Source organism: Hippocampus guttulatus, chromosome 1 (assembly GCF_054856545.1).
Source record: "Hippocampus guttulatus isolate MCC_2025c chromosome 1, RoL_Hgut_1.0, whole genome shotgun sequence".
Taxonomy (NCBI): Eukaryota; Metazoa; Chordata; class Actinopteri; order Syngnathiformes; family Syngnathidae; genus Hippocampus; species Hippocampus guttulatus.
The window spans coordinates 4,387,402-4,414,186 of record NC_141261.1 but is presented as its reverse complement, the minus strand read 5'-3'; the positions used below and the strand labels follow the sequence as shown (position 1 = coordinate 4,414,186).

General features: G+C 40.7%; 4 protein-coding genes across 5 annotated transcripts; 2 read left to right on the top strand and 2 right to left on the bottom strand.

Moving 5' to 3' along the window:
- Nucleotides 1–1,953: 1,953 nt before the first annotated feature.
- Nucleotides 1,954–10,296, top strand: dazap2 (DAZ associated protein 2). The gene is made up of 4 exons (XM_086105238.1): nucleotides 1,954–2,124; nucleotides 2,930–3,048; nucleotides 3,121–3,369; nucleotides 4,936–10,296. The coding sequence occupies exons 1-4, from the start codon at nucleotides 2,112–2,114 to the stop codon at nucleotides 5,062–5,064; spliced, it is 510 nt and encodes a 169-aa protein (XP_085961364.1). The 5' UTR covers nucleotides 1,954–2,111; the 3' UTR covers nucleotides 5,065–10,296.
- Nucleotides 10,297–11,105: 809 nt separating this feature from the next.
- LOC147210110 (uncharacterized) lies at nucleotides 11,106–15,379 on the bottom strand. 2 transcript variants are annotated; one of them, XM_086105217.1, is made up of 4 exons: nucleotides 15,141–15,379; nucleotides 13,524–13,571; nucleotides 11,777–11,830; nucleotides 11,106–11,636 (listed from the first exon to the last, which is right to left on the bottom strand). In XM_086105217.1, the coding sequence occupies exons 2-4, from the start codon at nucleotides 13,561–13,563 to the stop codon at nucleotides 11,464–11,466; spliced, it is 267 nt and encodes an 88-aa protein (XP_085961343.1). In that variant the 5' UTR covers nucleotides 13,564–13,571; nucleotides 15,141–15,379; the 3' UTR covers nucleotides 11,106–11,463. The 2 variants fall into 2 exon arrangements, with proteins under 2 accessions (XP_085961343.1, XP_085961351.1); XM_086105225.1 differs by lacking the exon at nucleotides 15,141–15,379 and adding an exon at nucleotides 14,853–15,083.
- A 697-nt stretch (nucleotides 15,380–16,076) lies between these two features.
- bin2a (bridging integrator 2a) lies at nucleotides 16,077–24,155 on the bottom strand. The gene is made up of 13 exons (XM_086105188.1): nucleotides 23,983–24,155; nucleotides 21,353–21,448; nucleotides 21,188–21,268; nucleotides 21,019–21,073; nucleotides 20,842–20,936; nucleotides 20,110–20,205; nucleotides 19,663–19,770; nucleotides 19,495–19,580; nucleotides 19,328–19,403; nucleotides 19,162–19,244; nucleotides 18,056–18,620; nucleotides 16,852–16,911; nucleotides 16,077–16,759 (listed from the first exon to the last, which is right to left on the bottom strand). The coding sequence occupies exons 2-12, from the start codon at nucleotides 21,434–21,436 to the stop codon at nucleotides 16,876–16,878; spliced, it is 1,365 nt and encodes a 454-aa protein (XP_085961314.1). The 5' UTR covers nucleotides 21,437–21,448; nucleotides 23,983–24,155; the 3' UTR covers nucleotides 16,077–16,759; nucleotides 16,852–16,875.
- LOC147210108 (uncharacterized) lies at nucleotides 22,650–26,518 on the top strand. Its single transcript, XM_086105202.1, has 5 exons — nucleotides 22,650–22,891; nucleotides 24,191–24,296; nucleotides 24,570–24,676; nucleotides 25,923–26,095; nucleotides 26,174–26,518. Exons 1-5 carry the CDS (start codon nucleotides 22,735–22,737, stop codon nucleotides 26,450–26,452), a joined length of 822 nt encoding a protein of 273 aa, XP_085961328.1. The 5' UTR covers nucleotides 22,650–22,734; the 3' UTR covers nucleotides 26,453–26,518.
- The last annotated feature ends 267 nt before the right edge of the window (nucleotides 26,519–26,785 follow it).

The following is a 26,785-nucleotide window of genomic DNA, read 5'->3' as shown; positions in this document are numbered from 1 at the left end:
TTTTATTTTTGTTTTGCGACATTTATCACAGCAGAGGTGATGCAAGAAAATACAGGCAATAACTAGGGTCACATTTGGGGTTTACATTTTAGTTTTTGAATATTAATATCTTACAATTAATCTTACACAACATCGAGACAGGACAGTCAGTGCAGTGGTTACCTCTGTATCAAAGTTGTGAGGTTAGAGTTTTGCCTCTTGGCTCTGGCATTCCTGTGTGGAGCTGGCATGCTCTTTTTGTGCATGTGTAGGTATTCCTTTTCCTTCCACAATCAAAAACCTTTCAACCATTCATTAGCAGGGGCAATTTTGGGGTCAGAGGTTTAGGGGTGCCGAGCCCCTGGACATTTAAACATTTTGTACATTTGAATGCAATTTAATTCCCACATTTATGAGAGAGAAGCATAGCACTTATTGGTCATGGACATCCAACCACTTATCTTCTCAGTAGTAAACAAAGGACAGTGGTGCCATCTCTGACCACCTGAAATGTTTCCTGGCTAGGTAAAAAGTGTCAGTTAACTCTTACCCAACAACATAAACAGTGAGCAACAATGAAATTCAGCAACAAGAAGATATGCTATTTCTGAGGCGTGGGAGCGATGTTTTAATTTTGTTGTGAAAATATTAAGTTTCAACATTGTACTGGATGTAAACACACACCTCTCTCTTGTTTTAAAAGGACGTGTATTTTAAATAAATAACCAGATAATATCTTAAATTTTAGGGGCGCTTTGACCCCCCCCCCCCCCCCTCATTATGTGCTGATAGAAACATTCATGCATGTTACGAGAAAATGAAATCGGGGGTTACAAATCTGCTTTAACAATCGCCTTGAATTTGAACTACAACTTTTTTTTCACCCATGTTAGATTATGAAGACCTGTAAAATATGAGATGGGCTGGAAACAAGTTCACTTTTATTTACGAGGCCATTTTTGGACTACTGCCCTTTGCAAATGTAACTTGTTCACACATAGAAGTGTTGATTCATTGCTTTCAAATATCAATGTTGTTGCTAATTGTTCAATTTGCATGCACTGAATTGGGTCCTTTCTGCCCCTTCAACATGGAAACGGTTGCAAAAGGACTGAAAACTAAAGGAATTTATCTCATGAAATGACTTGAATCCAGGCCGAGAGCACTTGAGACAGTCTCATTAACCTGCAACTGTTTTATCTCATTTGGATGTCATTTTAAATTGTGTTGAAGCTGTAACTTTTTGTCATTGCGCTTTTTGTAATTTGACCTCTTGGCCAGCACTCCCTTGAGAAAAGTTTTTTTTTAATCTTACTGGGACATTCCTGGTCATTAAATTAAGGTGAAATAAAAATAAATAATATTTGAAGATGAAAACACTTGCAGTGATTGATAGAAATTAAATGCTGTATATTGTTTCAGTATTTATCTGTTTCCTACCTTGTTAAATACATAACATACAGTGCAATGGTCACTTGGTCAGGGTCTTTACATAGATGAACGTCACCATCATCATTAATAATATACATGAAGGTATATTGCGCAAACGAGTTATTTCAGAAGTGTGTATCAAACTGGTAGCCCTTTTCACGAATTAGCACACAAGAAGTTGCTCTTCGTTTCAAAACAAGATAGGTGACGCCTACTCTAAAGTTCCTTGGGTTTAAGCGTAAATTTGAATGGCTGTTTGTCTACATGTGCCCTTGCAGTTTGACTGGAGAGCATTCATGGGTACTTCGAATTTAGCCCAAAATCTATCTATCTATCTATCTATCTATCTATCTATCTATCTATCTATCTATCTATCTATCTATCTATCTATCTATCTATCTATCTATCTATCTATCTATCTATCTATCACGGCCCAACAATTGACTCCTGCCATTCACTCGTCAGCTCCACCATTGACCGGTAGGCGGCGCGCCACGAAATAACCAACCAGCCGCGCTTGCCCGCCGAAAGAGAGCAGGTGACGTCACCACTGTCCACAACAACAAGAGGCAGAAAAACAAGGAAGTAGATTATTGCCATTCAACGTCGTGATTCTGTTCGTTTTAGCGACTCTGTGACAAGACTTGCAGAGTCTCCAGATATACACTGATATCCTCTGAACTTCGAACCAGATCGTAACAATGAACAACAAAGGTATTTTATCCGCACATACTGAGTCTTTTCCCCCGTCAGCTGCTTGCTATGCGTCGCTAACGCTAAAGGTAGCAATGCTAGTTGTTTTGGACAACCGAGTTGGGCTACTTAACAATACGCTGACGGTGGCCGTCGGAATTTCTGAGAAACACGTTGAATTTAGCGTTTTATAATGTCAGATTAAAAATTAAAACACGATTTAGTTCAAACGAAGGAATGTGTGGTCAGATCATGTCGCATTGATTATTATCAGGCGATCATGTAATGTAGTCAGTTTTGGACGAGCTGTTTTTGGTTTCATTTTCCCAGGAAGAGTAAGAGTTGATGTCTGTACGGCTCAGTTATATTAATAGTCACTATTATAGCTTGCTCACATTAACACATTGACATAGGCCACGGTACGTTCTTTTGTCCTAATTTTTTTTTAAACAAACTCAAGCAACAATTTATCTGTATTACAACTCAGAATTACATACAAATACAATAATACATGTTTTGGTTTTCATATGTTAGGCTTGTGTTAAAACAAAGGCAGATATACTATGAATCAATATTAAATACTTTTTTAAAATATCTACTTAAATTTGAGTTATTAACTTATCAAACACTTTGACTTGCAGTCTTTTCAGCATTCACTATGACAACTTAAGAAAATTCGACCAAACAGGTGTCCTCATAGAAATGCCAGATGGGCATTTTCTATGGCCATGGAAGACGACAAAAGAAAAATCCATCACTTTTTCAGCATTCTTGTTTGAGTTTTCCAGTATGTGTATATTTGTTAAAGTTATGTTTTTTCTTGCAGGCTCATATCCACAGCAGAGTGTTTACCCTCAGCAGAGCACCGGCCCTGTTTACCCCCATGCTATGCAAATCTCTCCTCAGGCGCCTCCTTACACGGACACGCCACCCGCATACTCTGAGGTAACCGTAGAGATGGTGGCGATGAGCCAGATTGTAAAAATCTTTAACAACTTCTTCTGTGTGTTTCCACAGATCTACCAGCCCAGATATGTGCTTCCCCCTCAGGTAACCGGCCAGGTACCTCAGATGACCTCCCCTTATGTGGGTACTCAGGTCTACATGCCCATGCAGCCGCAGATGCCCGTCGGGGCGATGGCCCAGAACGTCCCCCTGGCTTACTATCCCATGGGAGCCGTGTACCCCCCTGGTTCCACAGTGATGGTTGAGGGTGGCTTCGATGCTGGCGCTCGCTTTACCGCTGGCAGCAGCGTTTCCATCCCGGTGAGTGTTAGCCGTCAGCATGTTGACATACCATTGCAGGGCTCTGTGCGCGCCTGAATTTTGCGATGTGGCAACTGAAAAAATATGATAGGTTCTACAAGTACAATCAGCCAATGTCGCCTCGGCTCGAAAATACATATTAATTTGAAGCTTGGGGAATTTTTTTTTGTGGGGGGCACTGACTGTCTGTGTCCCATTCACTTCAAATGAGCGTCGCAGTTCGGAGCCTCGGTGGCCCCCGGGTCCGACGGTAGTGGCCCCAACTCGGGGGTGGCGGGTTCGGGAAACCCCTGGAGAATGCTGATGACCGAGCTGTGGCTTTTCCTTTTTAACTATACATTTACCTTCACAGCTGGATAAGACAATCGTATAGACCTAATCAACATTAGATTACATGACAAATTGACCCATGCTATCGAACTTTCCCCACGTGTGCAACATCCCTTATGAGAAAGCAGAACTTGCGTGAAATGAAATCGGTCTGGCAAGCGGCATCTGCGGTGGAGGTAACATACACAAAGGTGGTGCTACAAGATGGACTACAGCTACGCTAAGTTAGATCTTAACTACTCAAACTCCGCTCTCGAGTCTCTCTACCTTGTCAACGCCAGATAATACACAGCACGGGTGATCTGGAACAACAGCTAGCAGGAAATCACCGTTTGGGACCGTAGCTTTTTATTAATTACCGGTAACAGAAACCTGGCTGCACGCTCTGATTCCCCATGCTTCAATGCAATTGTACTTGAACCACGGCACAAAGTGAAACTTTATCACCAGATTAATATGTCCAATAATGCTCAGAGCCGCAGACTATGACTAACGCCGATTTTATTGTATGCTCGCCACCCGAGTGAGGAAAAGTGGTTCTGAAACATTCGGACACTGCACTGCGTCCTACTCTCACAATAGTAATTAATACTCAATGGAATACACACGGCCGTGGCTTGTTGAAGTGTAGCTATGTTTTGATTTTGGTCCTTGTTAATGTCTTCACTTGGGCCATTATCACCAAAATATTTAGGGTTCTGCCTTTATTGATAAATGTGTGCGTGGGCATTATTGAACTGTCACTGCTAAGTATATAAAACACTCCCGCGCAGTCCTGTGGTAATCTCCCTGACAAAATTGTAAAAAGATGAAAATTCAGAAAAAAGGTTGAGGAAGTGAATGTTTATAGGTTGGTAGGTCGGTGAATGTGATGCAGTCGAAAATCATAAATGAGAGAATTTTTATTTTATTTGTTTGTATTTAGGGATGTTCAATACCACTTTTTTTCAGAATAATATTAGCAAGATTATTCAATTCCTCATAACCGATTCCACTAGTACTTTTGATAAAATTCTGTTAAACCAATGACAGATCATTTTAAATGATTTCAGTAAGATTGGTGACTGAAAGAGAGAACTTAAGTATAAAATTTAACACAACTCACTCTGAATTTACGATTCATTTGTATTATAAAAATGAACAAAAGTGCAAAAATTAAGCTAATAACTCCCTGAGAATTTTTCTTTGGGGACTTGGGGAGTGATTGAATTGATGGTCAATTCTATTTCCCCTCAGCCCCCACCCCCGGGGCATGCCCCAAATGCGGCCCAACTGGCGGCCATGCAGGGCGCCAACATGGTCATGACGCAGCGCAAGAACAACTTCTTCTTGGGCGGCTCCAACGGAGGTTACACCATCTGGTAACAGCAGCTGCTCCCTCGCGCTTACACCCAATCCAGCGCCCACCCTCTTCCCCAACATCACGTCCCTCCCCATCGCCTCCTTAGGCTGCTTAGCCACAATACTGAAATCACCTAATGGAATGTAATGTTTTTGAGCCCTTGTGAAAGGTACAGTACTCCACTTGTAACCTAGCGATCAAATGACCAACGCAAGTATTTTACTCGAATCCATCCCATCATATTTCATTGCGTCTTGCTTTGGTTTTAGTTTAGGTCATTCCAGGTTCATGCAGATGGTGGCCTGTGCTTTGACACTCGTTGTTAAGTAGGTTAGCCAGGTAGCTAAACTTGATAGATTTTGCAAGGGTTAGGCTCTCTACGGTAACGCCATAAAGTCAACTTAGAGGGAAAGTCAAGTCAATATTTTTCTTGACAACAATATGTTTGGTGTCCTCCACTATTCTAAGCACTGTAGTCGGATTCATATTGCGTGTGTGGAATATAAATTGAGCGGAAAATCCATCCATTTTTGTCCATCTCAAGGAGAGGCCATTTTGCTCTGGTAACGACCGTCATGGCTCACCCGTTTTCTGGTTTTGGTCATTTGGTGACATTTGCCAGCTGAGCTCTTCGGCGCTGTGATGTACAAGATAAAATGGCTGCCACCTGAGCTGGATAAAAACGGGTGAATTTTTATTCCACACACGTCACTTGAATCAGGATACCGTGTGACTTGACTTCCCGTTTAAGAGATCAACATTTGGAAAACAGCATCAATAACCAATAACCAAAAACCAATAAATAACATCATCACCTTGGCTCAAAATAAAATCATATAAAAAGTCTTTGATCAAGTCTGCACCAGAGATTCTCAACTGGTCTCACTCGTTTTTCCTTTTGGCCATTCTATCAGATATCAAACCAAATTGTTGTGTGAAAACGTATCAGAGCGCATTACGGGGAACTGAGGAGTCAAGTTAAACTGATCATCAACACCACACGATAAGGCCACAAATTAAAAGTGGATAAATATGATAAAATATTCAAATACACAAAGACGGCAGCACAAATCTGAAGTCAAGATGCTAAGCTGCTCTGTTTCTTAAGGTGTGCAACTGGCCATTAAATGTCTTTTTAAAATTATTTTTGACACCCAGTTGAAAATGACTCGTCTGGAGACCAAAATATCACACTTAATTCTGCATCTATCGAAAAGAAATTAGGCAATAGGCAATTTATGTCGTTTATGATAGTCAAGCTGCTTCAGTGAAAGTGAAACACAATTGCAAAGTTGAACGCAAGGGAAAAAAAATCCCCAGTCGTCTTTTTTTTTCCTTTCAAAACCTTTTAGTGTAGTTAAACTTTTGGATGTTGTATTTACATGTAAATATCAGTATGACTATCACAAGAAATTCTCAAGAAAAAAAACGTGCATCGAGCTAGATTGAATTTGTTGTCCTCGATGTTTTAAAAAAACATTAAAAAGCAAGTCGCATTTAAAGAACTGAAAGTCAAGAAATGTAAAAATGCACTTGCAGAAAAAGTGGTTTACTGTACCTTGTGGGGCAACGTGTAGATTTAACATAGTCAAGTGCCAAAGAGCACTGGGGGATTGTCCCCGTTTAAAGAAACAAAACGTTCAAAAGAAAATGGAACAAGATTTTCTCAATCCAAATGAGTTGACTGGGACAGGCTGGTTGGTATAACATTTGTAGCTTGTTAATTTTCTTTTTTTTGTTTTGTTGTCGGATACCTAGAGTTTATACACTAAATGTCTGAAGCGTGCTTATCGGTCAAAGTATGTCTGTTGTTTAATTTGGTATTAATTTACTTTTGAGGAAAAGCCCCCCCACCCCTTTTTCAATCTGGCACGTTTGAATAGGTTCCTTGGTTTCCATTAGTGAGGCTCATTCAATTTTTTGTTTAAAACAGCAAAAAAAAAAACAACAGTTCAAGTCAGTTTTACCAAAGAAAACAAGGACGTTTTATATTATCCAATAACCAGTTATGGGCTTTTGCACAATTGTTCAAACAATATTGTGAGTTTCATCATCTTTAATTTGCACATTACTGCTAATTTAATGAAACCCGACATGCACTGCTAAACTAAAATGACAAATTCCAGAAAGGGTGTTGGTGGTTATTTTTTGCAGAAAACTGTGAAATATTGCGTGAATGCGTTTATTTAACAAGCTCCAATCAGAAAACAAGTACTAGCTTTATGTTTGACTATTTCATGTCTTGCTTTAATATTGTAATGCAAAGTTAGCGTACAGGCCGTGTAAGGGTTGGGAAGGATGATACAGTTGCAAGAAAAGTATGTGAACCATTTGGAATTACCTGGATTTCTGCATCAATTGCTCATAAAATAGTGTTCTGATCTTTGTCTAAATCACAACAACAGACAAACACAGTCTGCTTGAACCAATAGCACACAATTTTATGTTCTCGTTTTTTTTTTAAACACCATGTAAATATTCACAGTGCGGGGTGGGAAAAAGTATGTGAACCCTTAAGCTAATAAACCACAGGTGTCAAACTTAAGGCCCGGGGGCCAGATCCGGCCGACCAGGTCATTTTACATAGCACGCGAAAGCAAATCATGTGTGTCAAATTGCTAAAATCTGTTCTGAAATATTAAATTGTCATGTGTCGTAAATAACGTTGAGATTTTGCAATAATTTTGTGAGCCTGCATACCCTCATTTGAACAACAATTGATCAAACAATTTTTATCGACTTGAGTGATTTCAAAACTAGTAAACTATTAATTTGTTGTGTACAAGTAATCATTTTGTGGTTTCATTGTCATCACGGCCCTCCGAGGGAAGACGTAACTCCAAATTGGCCCGCGACTAAAATGAGTTTGACACCCCTGTAATAAGATAATACAAGTGAGCCACCTGGAGTCCAATCAATTAGCCAGATTGAAGTGGTTGGGTAAAGCTGCCCTGCCTTATAAAACCCACACCACTTTAGAGTTTGCTATTCTCAAGACACCATTGTCTGATATGAACCATGCCTCGCACAAAAGAGCTCTCAGAAGACCTACGATGAAGGATTGTCGACATGCATAAAGCTCGGAAGGGTTACAAAAGCAACTCTAAAAGCCTTGGTGTTCATCAGTCCACGGTGAGACAAATTGTCTAAAAATGGGAAAAAGTTCAGCACCGTTGCTATTAACTACAAGTAGCCGTCCTGTAACGATGACTGTAAGAGCACAATGCAGAATACTCGGAAAGGTGAAGAATCCTAGCGTGGCAGCTAAAGACTTCTGGTACACGGCAACATCTCTGTAGACGAATCTACAATACGCAAAACACTGAACAAGAAGGGAGTTCATGGGAGGACACCACGGAGGAAGCCACTGCTGTCCCAAAAAAAAACAATGCTGCATGTTTGAAGTTTGCAAAGGATCACATGGATGTTCCACGGCACTACTTGTAAAATATTCTGTGGACAGATGAAATCAAAACTGAGAGTTGTTTGGAATGAACACACAACAAGAAGTGTGGAGAAAAAAAAGGCACAGCACACCAAAATCAAAACCTCATCCCAACTGTGAAGTAAGCTGGAGGAGGCATCGTGGGTTGGGGATGCTTTGCTCACTCAGAGCCTGGACAGATTGCTATCATCGAAGGAAAAACGAATTCCCAAGTTTACTAAGATATTTTGAAGAAGAGCTGAAGTCCACCAATTGAAGCTCAACAGAAGATGGGTGATGCAACAGGACAATGACCCAAAGCACAGAAGGAAAACAGCAACAGCATGGCTTCAACAGAAGAAAATACACCTTCTGGAGTGGCCCAGCCAGAGTCCTGACCTCAACCCGATAGAGATGCTGTGACATGACCTCAAGAGAGCGATTCACACCAGACATCCCAAGAACATTTCTGAACTGAAACGGTTGTGTAAAAATTCCTCCTGCCCATTGTGCAGGTCTGATCTGCAACTACAGGAAACGTTTGGTTGACATTATCGCTGTCAAAGGAGGGTCAACCAGTTATTAAATCCAAGGGTTCACTTACTTTTTCCACCACGCATGATGAATGTTTACATGGTGTGTCCAACAAAATTACATGAACATATTGTTTGTGTCGTATTAGTTGTTGTGACTTGGATGAAGATCAGAACACATTTCATAACCAAATTATACACAAAATCCAGGTCATTCCAAAGGGCTCATATCCTTTTTCTTGTAACTGTATAGCTCGACAAATTTGAGGTGAAATTAGGGGCAACGGTGGGGATTTGTTACCAAATGGAGGCACGTGACTGAGCTTAGCCAATCACCAGGCTGTATCCGCGGTTGCAAAAAAATATATATACGCTGCACGATAAGATGATGAAACCCCCTCAGATGCTTTTATTTTTCATGTTGCCCTCTACCCGAAAATTTACCACATCTCCACACACTCATCAGTAAAATACTACATGGTTGGGTGAGTCTATTCAAAACAATTTCCATGACATCCGAGGGTAGATAATTGCTGGTTTACAGCACTCACGTTTGTTTCCAGAGTTGAACCAAAATGTTCCTTTTTTTCTCTCTCTGTATGCTGTGACTTGTGCTTTTTTTTTTCTTTTTTTTTTAACTACATTATTTGAACAAGAATTTGCTGTTTGCATATATTCCTCACTGGGTATCCGACGAACCGTGTTCACGTTTTGGAGGCTGTCGCCACAGGGAAGCAAAAAAAGAAAAAACATCTCCTGGTTCTTGTAACGGTGATGCGGTTGTGGAAAGGGTCATTCAGGCAAAAGCTCCTGAAGAAAAGCAGGGCACAGCTTCCAAAACTTGAACGGCCCCGTTTAGTTTTTTTGTTTTTTTTTGTGACGGCGGTGCCAGCAATATGAAGTACTTCCTGTACGAGTACAGCAGTCATGCCAACCACAACCCGACAGGCTTCCTCTCTGGTAAAGGATCATGGACATTCCTGATTCAGGGATTCTCTTTCCGATGTTTGAAAAAAAAAAAGAGAGAGATAGGAAAAAGAGAGCCGCAGCGCTAAACCGACAACGGACTTCTTATGCACATGTTCTGTCTTCAAATGACTAAAGGAGATGAGTGTCAACGACTTAGGTGCACTTAACTTTTTTATACTAAACTTAAGATTTAAAAGTGTAAGTTTAGAATCAATGTTATTTTGGAGATTTGAGAAGTTTGTTTAAATTTATTCACATATGTATTCAAATGGGGCATACTGCTAAATAAAGGACATTTGGGTTTGTTTTTTTTTGTAATGTGATGAGAATATGAATGTCTTGTCCTTTTTTTCATTTCAGAGTGAACAAGTGCTGCCAAATTACTCACAAGGTTACATTTTTACAACTTCACTTAGAACCGCATGATAAGGCACACTACAACCTGGTCAAACAGTCATTGAGTGGGAAGTGATTCAATTCAGAAAACTTTATTTATACCCGTGGGGCAATTAGAAGTGAAGCCTATTTCAGTGGTTACTAGTCAACAACCTTTTTTTCTGCCACGAATCGGTTCCTGATTTTTTTTCTCAATTACTGATGCATATTCCCAACCGCAAACTAAATGCAGAGGGAGGATGATGACATGCGTTCCCAATCATGAAGTTTATGCTCCGCTACAACCCAAAAAGTACTTCGATATTTGCGATTGGCTGGAAACCAGTTCAGGGTGCGCACCCCGCCTACTCCCCGAAAATAGGTTCCAGCACACCCGCGACCCTCGTGACGATGAGCGCTTCAAATGATGCATGCAGAGTTGGATAATCCGTTTGTGTGGCCCAGTACCAAACTGGGCCAGGGAGCAGTGGTCGGGAACTACTGCAGCATTGTGTTTGATACCGTTTGAGTAAATATCAAAAGTTGCTCAGCAAAATCAGGTTCCAATCAAAACAGTTCAAACTCAAAATGCACCGTTGTAGACAACCTCAGTATAATCTGCAAAGAATTTGGATCTGACCACAGGACATTTTGTGTCAAATCAGAGGAAACTTGTAGTAGTGATTGTTTGCGCTCATTAAAAATAATTTTCAAACTTTAAACTTAAAACGTTTTCCACTTCTGTCACAAAATGAACAATCCATTTTCCAAAACATCTTTATTGCCTTCCATATTTATGTCAAAAATGGATGACAAACTGAAGTATGACAGGAAGCATACAAATTTCTTTTTTTTAAATGGTAACAGCTAAAAACATGGAGTCTCTTACCCCAAGAGGCATGTTTGATAAATATTGTAGCACACAATAATATATAATCAAAAAGTAATGTTTTAACAGCTTTCATGCATGTCTGCCACATGCCACACGTCCCAAAATACAACACACACACACAAAAATAATTCTTCTTTGGTTTCATGCACCCGCAAGATTTTCTTCAGATAGACATTCTGCTGGTGTGCGGTCCGCCTTCCGACTCCTGCTTTGAGTGGCCTTCAGTCTCTCAAATGAAGTATTCCTTCTTTTCGCCGGCGGCCTGGTTACCGGCATCCTCGTCGAGGTCCTCGCCGGGGGCCAGCTCCCCCGTGGTCCTGTAGTCCCCCTTGTTGTTGCACATGTAGTGATACAGCAAGACGCTCAGCAGGATTGCCGTCAGCACGATGAGCGTCGCTACCACTGGAGGTGCGGGCACACGAGAGGGATTCAGACACGATTTCAATCGCTGCCACTGACCTCAGATCACAACAGTGATAAAATAAAAATATATACAGTATACATATATATATATAGTGTATATACTGTATATATATATTTACCTGCAATAACTGTGGTGTCTGGTTTGAAGTGGACTGTAGATGTCACCGCTGTAACTATAAAGAAACAAGACCATGAGCGCTTCTTTCATTTGTGTTCTCAACATGCAGGACAGCTAATGATGGCCATGATTAGCATATTGTGGCAAATGCAGAGTCATCGGTAGTTTATTAAAGGGGTACTCGGCCCCCAAAACATTTTTGTTTTGTTTGCTGATAAACTATAGAAACAGTTTGCATGTTTGTTAGAATCTTGAATTTGGGACACCATGTTCAGGTTAAACACCACACTGCGTGTGAATTTGGCTTTCTGTCCCCTGATTGAACTAGCGGGGAATCCTCACATCAATTTCGGAATCTTTTTGTAGTCACCCTGCCACGGTGGGTTATAAAATGCGTCTCGGTCGCCGACACGCCTCCGTAGCAAGTTGGGAGTTGAAATGGGAGCGTTTGCAAACATCTTGATATCCACTTACAGGCTAGTGATTTATTTGGGTAATTTATTTAGCATTGCTTGTTGCAGTATATTTGACAAAAAAAAGTTGTACTTGACTTGACAGTCGAGCAAATATTTGGGTCATCTGCTGCTGTCATTCACAGGCAGACCACACCCAGACGTCTTCACCCTCCAAGCCCAAAAGTACTCCGGGCAACGCTCCCGTTGGGTGCCGTTTTCAAAATATTAGTGAGGGGTGGAGCAAGAGTCTGGTAAGGGGTGAGTTACCCTTTAAGAGTAAGGTGATTATTGTGCGGTATTTTATAACTTGTTTTAACAATGCTCTCCAAAAGTATGAAAATGGCAAGATCAATTCCTTTGGGTTTTTTTTTTTATTGTATTGTGGAGACAATTAGTTGAAGATCAAAATGTGAAAGTGAGACAAGTTCAGAATTCCAGTTTTTTATTTTATGGTATTTATATCCAGATGAGTTGGACAACTCAGGACAGAGCACCTTTTTGTTTGAAGCCTTTCTGCTTGAAAAGTGAGCAAAAAGTATCGGAACAGACATTTTTCAATGTCACTTGAAGTAAATAACGTTTAATATTTGCTGGCATACGCCTTACGTGCAATCACGGCATCAAGCCTGTGGCCAGTTGACTTCACCAGGCAGTTGCATTCATCATTTGAAATGCTTTCCCAGGCCTTTAGTGCAGCCTCTTTCAGTTGTTGTTCGTTTCTGCCGGTTTCTTCCTTCAGCCTTGTCTTCAGGAGATGAAATGCATGCTCTCTTGGGTTAAGGTCTTGTGACTGACTTGGCCAGTCTGATGGTTTTGTCAACCTCTGAATTGATTTGGGTGTTTCTTCGCATCTCACGCAATGTTTGCTTCCGTCAACAGCTGTTGATACTCTGGTTCGAAGTCTGTCGCTCAGTACACCGGGAGTTTCTTTTTCAGGACATTCCAAATTGAATTGTCGATGTACATTTATACAATGGCTCTAACATAAGTAACTACCATGAAATAAAAGCTGGAATTTTGAACTTTCGTCCCATATTCATGTTTTGATCTGAAACACAAATGTCTTTAGTATGCAACAAATATGATGGAATTGACCTTGCCCTTCCAATTCTTTTTTAGAGGGAGCTGTATATCCAATTACATCTAAATTGATCAAGTCATATGATGATTCCATAAGGGGTGGTGTGAAACCCAACAACACATTTGAGGAGCAGCAATCGTGTGGCCTGATGCAAGCAAGAGGGCAACAAAATAAAGAAATCAAGATTAGTAAGAGTACCAAAGTCATCTTACTATTTTCCGTTGTGTTAGTGTAAGGAGATTGTGTCGCCATGTCGAAAGCTGAAAGACAAAATTAAAAGTTGCCCGTTTAATAAGCAAGAAGGATGCCACCTAAGACTTGCGACACCGCAAATGTCATCAACATTTTACAGAAATGTATCCACCCGAGCATTTTCTACACCACAGAGCCCAATAGAATTGTTTAAACTAAAACCAAATCTTAATTCTGCTCGGAATTCAAGCTCATTGCTTTGCACATTTTTTTTTCAAACCTTCACACCAATAAAAGACAATTTGATACATATCTCGGTATACTCGAAAACTGCCCTTGTTTTTTTTCTCTAGCATATAATGTTTGAATAATAGCAATTGGCAAAAGACAGGAGGCAGAGTTGGAGGTGGCTGAGTTAAAGATGCTGAGATTCTCCTTAGGAGTGACAAGGATGGACAGGATCAGAAACGAGGTCATCGGAGGGACAACTCAGACAGGAAAGTTTGGAGAAAAAGTTAGAGAGGCCAGACTGAGATGGTTTGGACATGTACAGAGGAGGGACAGTGGATACATTGGTAGGAGAATGTTAGAGATGGAGCTACCAGGTAGGAGACAGAGAGGAAGGCCAAAGAGGAGATTCATGGATGCCGTGAGGGAAGACATGCAGGTCGTTGGAGTCATATAGAGGATGCGGAGAACAGGGAAAGATGGAAATTAATGACTCGCTGTGGCAACCCCTGAAAAGGGACAAGCCGAAAGGAGAAGAAGATATTCATATTTATGAATTAAGGGTTAGGTTCAACAAGAGGTGGGGTTTTTTTCTGAAACATAATTGCTACAAATTACAGCGCATGCCAAAATGCCTATTACGCAAGCTTTTATAGGTCAAACAACGAATTAAAATACTGTAATCGCAAAAATCTGCATCTAAAATACATTAAGGGACACATGAAACCATCTCAGAATAAAATTTGCTGTTGAACAGTGTAATCGGTCTGCTTTCAGCATTAAAGAAATCGGATATGTACTAATGAGATGCAGAAATTCAGAAAATGTTGACATGTGCAAGTTAAATAAGATCTCTAATCAATGACTTGATTATCAAAAATAATTAGCAATTAATGATAAGCGATTAGCTGTAGATTGGTTGATGCACCTCTAGTAGTAAGCAAGTACGTGTATACGTATTTATTCATTTATTATATGTTGATGGGCAAAAGCATGTCCATATTCACTGAGTAATAGGATCGATTTTTTGGTTTAAGTTCACCAAGTTCTTATACTCTTATTCTGAAAACTATATGTTTGGCAACTATTGATCCTAGTCTAACGTTGTAATCTTAACTCACGTTTTGTGAAATACGCTGAACCAGAACAGAAGTCGGTCGCAAAACAAGCAAGAGAAATCGTCAACATCGCCATTTCCGTTTAGCGACGCCATTCGCCAATTTCGGCTGACTTTCCCTGTCGTTTTCGTTTGATGTTAGGTCAAAGATATTTCAATTATCTTTGAATTAATATAAAATTAGATAATCAGACACAAAAGTGACTTGAAATGCACCCATTGGGATCTAGGTGTCAAGTCGGTTCATTATTGAGCGCTTCATTCAGCACAGCTGCACGTCTGAAGAGCTTACCTGGGCGCGTGCCACCAACAAGCAAGCTGGTCGGCGGTTTCCTGGAGTTTGCAAACTTCGACAGGGGAGAAAAGTGAGATTCACTCAAGCCCAAACTACATAAAATCTTGTCAAGCGTCAACAACAGTTGAGCTGACTGCGTTAAAAGTGTCGTCTTGGAAATATTTTAGTGCTGTCGAACTCGTTTTCAAAGCGCTCGTGACTTTCACAATGAGCGCACCGTGCACGAGCGTCCTCAGCCCCGCCCTATCCTATATGCAAAGATCGTCGACGTCGAAGTGCACCACTATAGAGTTAAAACGTGGAGCCGATACATTCTCGTAGTGAGCGCCTACAAGCCCCTCTCAGCCCTGACGGGCGAAGATCGTGTGTCCAAATGATTACCACTTCGATGTGAGGCAGACTATTTTGGGCCATTCATTGATCGACGACTAAGTTCGTACTAACGGCGGCGACGTAACCCGAAAAGCATATGTAGGTCGGAACGCGACGTGACGCATCACTTATTTACGCGACCGCCGTCGTAACGTCGCAATTACACTACATTTTGGTATGACAAACACTTCAAACACATTAAATAGACAACAAACGATAAACAAAGTGCGGAGGTAACTGAGCGTGCCGGCGTCTGTTACGTGGTGACGTTTTTAAAATACTGTATCTTAAAAAGTCATTATGGAATTCTAAGTCAACTGTTTAAGAATTTAGTGTGCATGAGGAAATAAACTATTGGAATGGCTACCGGTTTTAGTGCGCATTTCGTGTGCATATTGAATATTGTATATTTTTCCATTTTATTTTGACTGGACTTCTTCTGAAGTATAGTGACCGTTATAAATAAGTGAAAATGTGAAATGAATGCGTCCCATCACATCAGAATAGTCTTTTAATCTTTTACTTGAGGCAGAATAAAAATCATCACACTGACAACGAGTTTAATGCTGATTTATTACGCAATCAGAGCTATTTTGACAGTACGTGAATTGCTTTTTGGCCACAATAAATTCTTTCAATCTAATCTAATGTGTGTTACGACAAAGGGAAAGTAGATGATACATTGTTAAGATAATTATAACAGAGGTAGGCATTCAACTTAATAAATAATTATGACTAATTGATAACTAATTGTTCATACTTGGGAGGAAGCTGAAGAACTTGGAGAATGCCCACACAAGCACGGAGTGAATGTACAAACGCACACAGATGCCCAGAGATGAAATTTGAACCGATGACACCCCTACCGTGAGGCAGACATGCTGACCGCTCAATGTCACCCTACTGCCATAGTACATTCCATTTTGCCTCAATTCATGCCTCATTTCAATTATACAATTCAGCGATTATTATGCCCATCCCTATGGCCATAAATGAAAATTGGCAGATTTCATTTCACAATAAACTACTTAAGTATGTGTGGAATTATGCATTAACGAATGCCTTCGTACTAAAATATTACACGTCCTGATTGTGTCCATGCGCTTTGTATATAAAAGTGGACAAAAAAAAAAATAATTAAAAATATGCTGAGAATGGGGGAAGGTGTTGGACAACAACAGATGCATGCAGTCTTGTTCCTCCCTCCTCTGCAGCTGCTGGCTTCCGTCTTCCATCCCCTTGAGCTGTTCAATTCAACACATGACATGAAGGAAAAGTCAAGCACAGACAAAATGGGCAAAAGTCAAAAAGTTTGCTGCATGAAGAAAGCACAAACCTTGAGGCACAGAGAATGGATTTGTTAGACATCCGTACTCTTGGAGTCTGCAGAAGTCACCTAGGAGGGAAACAACGCTAGAGGTTTCTAAGAGGAATTAAAAGGTCCACAAATTTAAAAAGGAAATTTAAAAATGAAAAAAAGTTTAACATTTTATTCACAACTCACTCAAAAATTTTATATTATTGATGTTGGGCCTACAATTTTTGTCCTGCATATCATTCCAAATACGTAAACAATTATTAGGCTTACTCACGGTGCAGTAAAAGGCAGTCTAAGACCCAGTGTAAGGGCAACCAAGACATGTCTGCCATCTCAACAAGGCAACGCAAGGTGGTTTTAGATAGTACATTTCATACAACTCAATGTGTTTCACAGAAGCAAAGACACAAAACCTAAAAACATTAACAAAGACATCAGTCATCTAGATTCAGCAGCTAAACAAAGAAAACAACAGTAGCTTACAAAAATTACTGCAAGAACGCATATTGACATCCAGTGGTGATTGTTCATACTATCATTTAAAACTACAGCCGACGCACTCTTATTCAGAGTTTGCCGCCAACAGAATCGCATATTCGCTGATTTTTTTTGTCTATTTTTTTTCTTTTTTTTAAATTTTTAAATAATTTTTCATATTTGGGATTTTTCACATTTTTTAGGGAAAAACTTGAATGTTTTTTCGGGGGGGGGGTTGTAATTTTTTATTTTACAATTTAAAACATTTTTAATTTTTAAAAAACCCTTTAATTAATTTTTTAATTATATATTTTTGAAAATGAATCATGGGGCTCCTCAAAGTGTACAGCTAGCAAGTCGCCAGTTGCCCATCCCTTTCGTACAGCATGAATGCCCCAAATGTACAGTACATTACCACCAGAGCATGATTGTTTATCAGTGTTTGAGAGCAGACACAAGAACTTGATATTGCACAATTTTGAAGCCATATTTCATAACTATTTGTCCATTCAAATTTGTCAGGACTTAAAAGCACTCTTCAGTGTGTTCTGTCAAAATGACAAGACATATTTACATTTTCACAGGAACTTTAATAGTGTTCCAATCAACTTAAAAAAAGAAGGCTATGGTATATTTGAATTTATATTGGAATATCCTTGAGCCTTCAAATGCAGCCCAAAGGAACAGCTTCTCACTTGGGATACGGCTCGTATGGACTCCAAAGCGGGTAGAGTAAAAGTCAAACCTTGTCCACTTCCTCAGTGTTCAATGCCGGAACGTCCCCATTCTCTAGTCCGTTGGCCTTCGGAGCGTCGTGGCTGTTCCCCACGTCGTCAACATGCAGTGAACCGTCGTCTCCTCCGGTCAGCTGGAGCTCCAAACTGTCAGAGTCGCACGAGTTATTCAGCTCACCGCTGCTCTCGCTCGGCGAAGCGTCTTCTTGCTTCTTATCCACTTGTGCGGAACTCTTCGCTTCCGACTCTTCTGTCTTCAAACCCTCCTCCTCATCATCCAGATTTGTGTTTTCTTTTACTGACTCGGGCTTCTTCTCAGCATCCTCTTGCACGCAAGGGTCATGGATCTCAATGCGGCTCGACCCCCTCGACTCAGTGGTGCTCTCCGGAGGAGGTGACAGCGGTGAGACTGCGACGGCGCTGCTCTCTCTGGACAGAGTGCTGTGGCGAGGTTTGTCCGGGGACCTGAAGCTAAATCTCTGGCCACCTTTTGGACTGTAGCTCCTGTGGAACTCGGAGAAACTGCTCTTCCAAGCCTTGGGGGACATTAGGGTTCGTCTCCTCAAGGAGCCATACCTTAAACAAAGACAAAGATTTCAATCAAAATTTGAGCTTGGACTCGCACCCAAATTCTCCACTTGCCGTTTGTGTAAACATCAGTGAGTGATGCTCGAAATTATTTGCATTTTGCACTTTCAATTTGATTAAAATGGTAAATGGAGTGCACTTATAGTATTTGCTGTATTTCTATGATACGTGGGTGTCCAAATTTGCAAACGTAATTTATTGAATCGGAATATACAGCGGCAGGCAGTACGCTCGTGGCTACCTGCTACTATTTTGACGACTAAAACATCAAAAAGTTTTACTTTTTAGCTTAAAATGGCTTACTTACTTGAAAAGATCCCGCTCTGCATTATGGACTGAGGTAATTGCGGTTGTTGCACCTTTTGGTGTGTTGCTTATTTGTTTTCTTCTATCATATGAATGTTTATGCTTTTTGTCATATACCAATTATGTATTTGTAAATGTTTAGATAGCAAAGTTTCAATGAAGACTTTGACCCAAATAAAAAAAAATGAAGCCTAATGAAAAGGAGAAAAAAAAAGTGTCTCACCTTTGAATTCCCTTGATTGCAAACACTTTGTCTGGATGCTGGGCCTGCAGTTCCTTCACCACATTGTGCAGATCTATGTTGAGCTAAAAGAGAGAATGTTTGGTTTGAAAAGAAATCTTTTCTCTTTTTGTTGCTGCTGTCATTTGTCAGCGCTCATACAGCACACCGTTCTCATTTCCTTGTAGAAGATGTCTCGTAAACTTGACACAGCAGAGAAGACCGTCACGTAACATCCGATGCGGCTGCGATACAAAAAAGCAATTAACATGATGTGCTCGGAGGGGAAAAGGCTGCTATAGCAAGATGTCTTTGAACATAAATCTAAAAAAAGACCTTTCGTGCAGCACAGGGAGCTCCTCTTTGAGCTCGTTATTGATTCTTTCATAGATACGTTTGGCACCGTTCGTCACCTCTTCAGCCTACAAAAGAAGTTGTGATTTTATTTTATTTTTCCGAAAAAGTTTGGACAATTTACACTAAGTCTTGAGTATTTCGGAGAACCTTGCTGATCTTGATGTCATCTCGTTTCTTCGCCATCTGCAGGGCCTCCAGGTGGTGACGGGATGAGTCGTAGTCCACCAGTTTCCTCGCCCTCTTGGAGACTTTCTCCTAAAAAGTCACATGCAAATATCCACGCAATGGCCACTTCATTCGGCACACACCGACATAATCAAACGTGCATCTCATTTCTGCCTTTACAAATATAAAAATGTTGAGTTTGGATTCACACTGTCAAAAATATATTGATTTATCAGTACAGTATATATGTACCGTTTGTCATAAGAAACTGACCACAATTACTCATTCGGAAGGAATACCTCTCTGACAATGACATGAAAATTGATCGTGATTGTCTTTTTGAAGGTAGAATCTATGACACGGCTTTTGTGAAGGAGCTGATTATATGTACAGTTGTTGTGTAGTGTCATTTGTCTTGCGTGAACCTACTCTGACATCTGGGAACTGACCCACATAGGACTCCATGGTCCGAACGGCTTGGTCCAATAGCTTCACCTCGTGGTCATTCCAGAGAAGATCCTCCCCCTTAAAGAGATTCATGATATATAAAATGAGATACGGGAAGTAAAACTCCAAAAATATGGCTGGGATTGCTTTATTTCCTCAGCTCAACTCTGGAAAAAAAATCCTGTCATTTACAGATTAGGGCTAATTTTAAAAACGAACAGTCAGACTCAATAAAAAAAAACAATAAAATAAAAGATTGATCGCATCTGTGAAGCAGGCACTGTTCCTCCATGCTGCCCAAAAAATAAATGTTGTTTCAAAACCAGCAACAACAACAACAACAACGTGCTTCAACACTGCAGATGACACAATTTTTCCAAGAGCTCTATTTGTTGGCTCATCATGTATTGAATATTAGGCTAACGGCAAAATGGAAAGAGGCTGCATTGCTTGGCCTGCTGGATAGAATGACAATGCTGGGAAAAAAAAAACTGCACCGAAAAGGTGTGGAGAAGAGTATGGTCGTGTGATTTCAAACCTAACCACGGAGTATCATCTGAACCCTTTCAGGGACAGCGGTTACTACAGTGGACAGCTTATCGTGTTATCAGGTTACAGGGTACATGAAAGGGTTAATATATGTGAATGCTAAGCGGTTCTCTTGAGGTTAATGCTAACAGCTCTAGTTTGAACGTGGCTAGTGTCAGGTATGACCTCCACTATGGCTCCAATGTCTTCTTGTCCCACCCAGTCGCTTTCGTAAACATCGAACAAAGACTGCGCGAGGCGTCTTGAGGCTTCTCGCATGTCTGGAGGGAGCAGAAGTGGCAATGTCAGACAAAAACACACATTATCTAGCATCGTGATTCAGTAAAACACAAAGGGAGTCACCTCTGACTGCTTCTACGTAGTTCCTCAGGTCTTTGTACATTCTGTTGCCATCATACTGCCAACAGACAAGAAGTGAGCATGAATGTCAAGTATTGTGCCTCTCGTCGTTTGTTTTATATCCAAAATAAATCCAGCAATTCACGGAATGACCATTTATTTATACTGTTACCTGTTGGTCACTGAACTGTAGCACATATTGTTCAAATTGATCGTCCCTGGTCTCTTCTGACTTCCCAAGCTTCTGCAGTACCTGCAAGAAAAAAACAAGTAAAAATAGACAACAGGCAATATGTGTCATGTTTAAATGCCACCATTTGAGATCTGTAATTTGTACCTTTTCTTTGCCTCTGGTCAGCTGTCTTTGGACTTTTTTGGCAAAGTCTCCGGTGCTGCCTTTAGGACTTGTGCGGTCTGCCATTGTTAGTCTCGTCTGAGTATGACATAAAAATAATCATCATCATCATCATCATCATCATCATCAGGCGGCACGATGCTCAACTGGTTAGCACGTCCACCTCACAGTGCATGGTTCGATTCCGTCTCCGGCCTTCCTGTGTGGAGTTTACATGTTCTCCCAGTGGCTGTGTGGGTTTTTCCGGGTACTCCAGTTTCCCCCCACATTTCAAAAACATACATGGCCTAGGTGTGACTGTCAGCACGAATGGTTGTTTGTCTATGTGTGCCCTGCGATTGGCTGGCACCCAGTTCAAGGTGTCCCCCGTCTACTGCCCGAAGACAGCAGAGATAGGCTCCAGCACGCCCATGACCCTCGAGAGGAGAAGCGGTTCAGATAATGGATGGATGGATCATCATCATCATCATAACATTCATACTAATAGTAATTTCTTTTACTTTTATTACGGTTTATGTTTGACACTTCATGTAATTTTGAAGGGTCGGCATTGTTACCACATCTATCTCACAATGAGGAAATACAGGTTCAAATCTCTATTGATTATTCTTTGCATGGATTTTCTTCAGGTGGCCTGGTTTCTCCCTCACTTTCCCAAAACGTCCCGCCTGGCGGCCAAAGTCAGCTGCTTTAGGCTCCAGTTAACCATGACCGGAATGAGTCAACTGATACAGCCCACATTCCGGCGGTCCGCAATCACACTCTCGGCATACATAACGGGGTAGGACTAGATAAGTTTTTTACTTCTTCCTACTCCCTTGAACATAATAACTGTGTTGTATGAAGATTGATTTCTTTCTTTTTTTATCTACCTTATTTTCTGTCAAATTATTACTGTATATATGTTTTATGTTCAATAAACAAACCAAACCAAACACTCTGAATGGACTCTTGATTAATGTCACAAAAACAAAAAAAAATCTATATCTTCGACTACAGTCGATCACCAAGTATTCAGGGTTCAGGACACACTCATTTATTTCTTTTAAATTCACTTCTTTGTGTCTATGTAAAAAAAAAAAAAAGATTCAATATTTTTATGGGGGTGGAAATGTACACTGGAAATGTATTCAAATTTATAGAATAATTTGGGTTTGCTTTTTTTTCCTCTCTGCAATGCATTTCACTCGGCGTCAATTATGCCAATTACGTCAATTATGTTCACTATTTGTGGGGCTGTAATGACTACGTTACCCACAACCCCTTGCGACAAAGAGCGTCCCACCAACAACATGGCGGCTCCGAACTATGACCGGTAAATTTATGAGTTTTTATTCCACCAACTACGGAAGAGGAGTGGCTTCATGACAACGTCTCCAGCTTCGCAGCTGCTGGCCGATCTGAGTGACTTTATCATGGGAAGCACTGTGGCCAAATGTGCTGTCACCGACCTCGGCATCCAGTGGGCCGGCTGGGCAGTGGCGGCGGCGCTCAAAACCGAGAAGTTCTACGACTTGGCAGGTAAAAACGAAACCTAAACCTTTTCTCCCATTGCCTCTCTCCCTGCCCGACCTTGCAAGATAAACTGTCGCTGGGTTCATTATTGAAATGGCTCTTTTTCATATGATTTGTCTTTAGATTCCGTAACATTGCAAATGCGTCTTCGTGTTAATCGTATTACAAAAAAACTAAGAAGGTTGTTGTGAAACAAACAACCTTGTTGTGAAACAACCTTCTCAGTGGTTTGCGAGATAGAAAGGGCGCATGTGATCAGCATTATGTCACAATCAATCACCATCAAATAAATGAATAAAGACATTATAAATGACTATGTTATTGAGTTGGAAAATTAACAAAGAATCTTGGTGGTTCAATTTTCATTTACATAATTTCATCAGCCTTTAAACGTACTAATGAAAGAAAGAAAATGTGAGGTTATTAAAAAAATACATGTTATCTCTTTCGTCCATCGATCGTCACATGATGGATCTAGAAAGTTACTGTAAAAAATGACAGGGTGGCCTCGTTTTCCGAACGACGCGTAATGAACAAGTTTGAATATGGGCGACACAAGAAGGCATTCTCAGTTAGAACCTACTATTTTTCACTGGATTGAATACATATATATATATATATATATATATATGTACAGTATGTGTGTGTGGTTCTGACTAATGCATAGTGTAGGTTAGGGATAGACGACGTCATGTTCGAACGAGCGCACGAATTCTGAATACTTCATCACTGTAAAATGCATCCCAGGCTGAATATTTTTATGAAAAATAAAATTTGGAAACATGTCATAAATGTTATTACTTGAACAGTTGTTACTCTGCCATGCCGAGTTCTCAAATATTGGGTAAGGGAGTTTCCTCAAAAGTGATCAGTGCCAAGATGTAGTGACATTTTCTACACCTCAGAGATTTAATTGTACTATATCTGAAAGACACTTGGAACATGTACACTAAGAATGTGCACTGTTGACACAGGCGATTGACATGTTTTCAGAGGCTATTAATGAACGGTACATTTTAATTGTTGCCCCAAAATTGGTTTTGACATTTCAGAACCGCTGCTTCAGTTCATTGTTACGAGTTAATCACTTGGCTTACCTTTCAATGAGGCCGTCCGATTTCACCTTGACACTTCAGTGTCACCCGTTCCTGTCACTTGTCGCTCTTCTACTGTGCTTCTGGGCGGTATCACCCTTGAACTTTGGAACCAATTACCTGCCGTTTCCTGGGTAAAAGATTGATGAACACACGCCTTATTCGGCCGCGAGCCAGCCAACGTGTGATTCTGTCTATTGGTCCTTTTCAGGATCTGGCACATTTATACTGCTCGCCCACCTGAGCCGTCTGTGGGGAGGGGCCGCCCATCTTCGCCAGAATGTTCAGACTGGGCTGGTGACGGCGTGGGGGCTCAGGTATGTTCGTTTGGGTCGGGTTAGTTTTTCATGAGGGCAGGGGGGGGGGGGGGGGGGGGAGATAATAAAATAAAGCCAATGTGATCAAATTCCTCTGAATGGGCACGCAGGATGCTGGTTTTAATCACAGACACCTCACTCTTACTGAGTCCCAACACAAGGAGAATGAAATTTCAGCCGGGCCGCTGAGGTCAACGGAGAAACCCGAAAGTCGGGTTAATGAGTAATGCCTTGGTTAATGCGACTGGCGGTTAACAAAACTTTTTCCCGCAGGTTGGGCACATTCCTCTTCATGCGAATCTTGAAGGACGGACATGATCGAAGGTTTAACGATGTCCGAGGCAGCCCGGGCACTTTTTTTGTGTACTGGACTATTCAAGGTACTTAACTCAGATTGGGTGATCTCTATTAAATAGTTTTTAAAAAAAATCTAACAAATATCACCCATAAACTACATATGTACAGCAATCCCTCGTTTATCGCGGTTAATGGGACCAAAACCATCCACGATAAATGAAAATCCGCAAAGGCTACTTAGGTAATAAGGTTTAAACCACAATATTACCCCAATTAACATAAACAGGTAAAAAGTTTAAAGTCCGCAAACGGTCCGCGAGAAGCTGCAAAACAACAGCGAGTCACATAGAGCAACATATACAGTACTGTACTCCATGTATATGTAAAAAAAAATTTTTTTTTTTTTTTTTAATGTTTGAAAAAATCCGCGATGCACTGAACCCGCGATAAACGAACCGCGAAGTAGCGAGGGATCACTGTACTTAATCAAAAGATCTGAAATTGGGCAGAGAGGATCTCTATGTATGGACATGAAGGCTGCCATCTTGCTGGTGTGCCAATGCATTCAATGACATTCAAGGTTAACATGTAAACACACAGGAATTGCTGTATTTATAACGAGTGGTCAAACAGCAAAGCTGGTCTCACATTCTCCCGTCACCTGCAACCAGAGTTCAGAACGCAGCCACTGAGCTCGTACAAGTGTTTAACTCAAACCTACACGTGTGTTTGACAGTTAAGAATATTTCTCAAAAAAAAATTCAAAGTTAATAAAAATATGATATAATAATAATAATATAATAGATTTTATTTATAAGCGCCTTTCAAGACACCCAAGGACACTTTACAATAACAAAAAACACAAAACAATACGGGTTGAGCAGCGGCAGCCAAAACGCGCCAGCGTTCACTCAACCCGAAAGTCAGATATAATACAATAAGCACCACAACCTACAATGTGAAAAACAGACAAAATTACAATATTGGCTAATTACAATCGTAGCCAACAATAATCACAAAATATTTTAAAAATAAGACAAGTGGTCTTAAATTTGGGGGTGTTTATCCATATGAAACGGTAAACTTGCATCTTGACATTAGGTTCATTACTCAGAAACGCCAGTTCTGACAACTTACATCCGCAGTTGTGCGTACATCACATACTGCTTTTTTTCCTCCCTACTACTCCTTTTGTGACCCTTTATTCTCACACGGTCCCTTGACAGCAAGATTACTTTAAAAACAAAATCAAGATCACTTAAACGTCTGTGATAGTGGGGCCATGGACTGTAAAAAAACAAAAACAAAAATAATTTTTTTTTTTTCCAGCTGTGTGGGTGTTTATGACCCTGCTGCCCACCCTCATGCTCAACAGTGAAAAGCGCAACACTCCTCTGGGAATGAGGGATTATGTTGGCTGGACCCTTTGGGGCATCGGATTTGCCACAGAAGCCATCGCCGACCAGCAAAAATGGATTTTCAAAGGCGACCCAGATAATGTTGTAAGTAAACCTGTTTAACATAGGCATGACACAGCATCTTGTTTGCGCTTACTAACATTTTGCGTTCCCTGCCCTCAGGGTAAGTTCATTCAGAGCGGGCTGTGGGGTTACAGCAGACACCCCAACTATTTTGGAGAGATACTGCAGTGGTCGGGTTTATGGCTCTCAGCCTCATCAGTGATGCAAGGTCCTCAGTACATAAGTGTGGCATCGCCACTTTTTGTCTGGTTTTTGCTGCGCTACGTCAGCGGCATTCCCATCCTGGAAAGGCAGGCCTTGAAAAAGTGGGGGTCAGACCCAGGCTTCCAGGAATACCTCAGGAACACGCCTCTACTGTGGCCATGGCCAAGGTTTTGACATGTTGCTGTATGATGATATAATTCCATGGAAAACAATGTAATAAATGACATCCCTTCTGCAATAGCCTTTGACACTTCTTAATGGGAATAATGTCATTAGCTTGATGATCGAGCTTCTTGAAAGTGTTGTTCGTGTGCAATAAATAGGCCCGGCATAATAATATTAATAAACATTGAGAAATTTGCACCAGAAACAATATGCAGTATGTAGTGTGGCTTGAATTCAATGTTTGGTGGGCATCTGACGAACTGCCCATCCAGTACAATACACACAGGTACATTCAGCATAGATGACACGAGAAGCGTACGTTTTTGAAATAGTATATTTGAA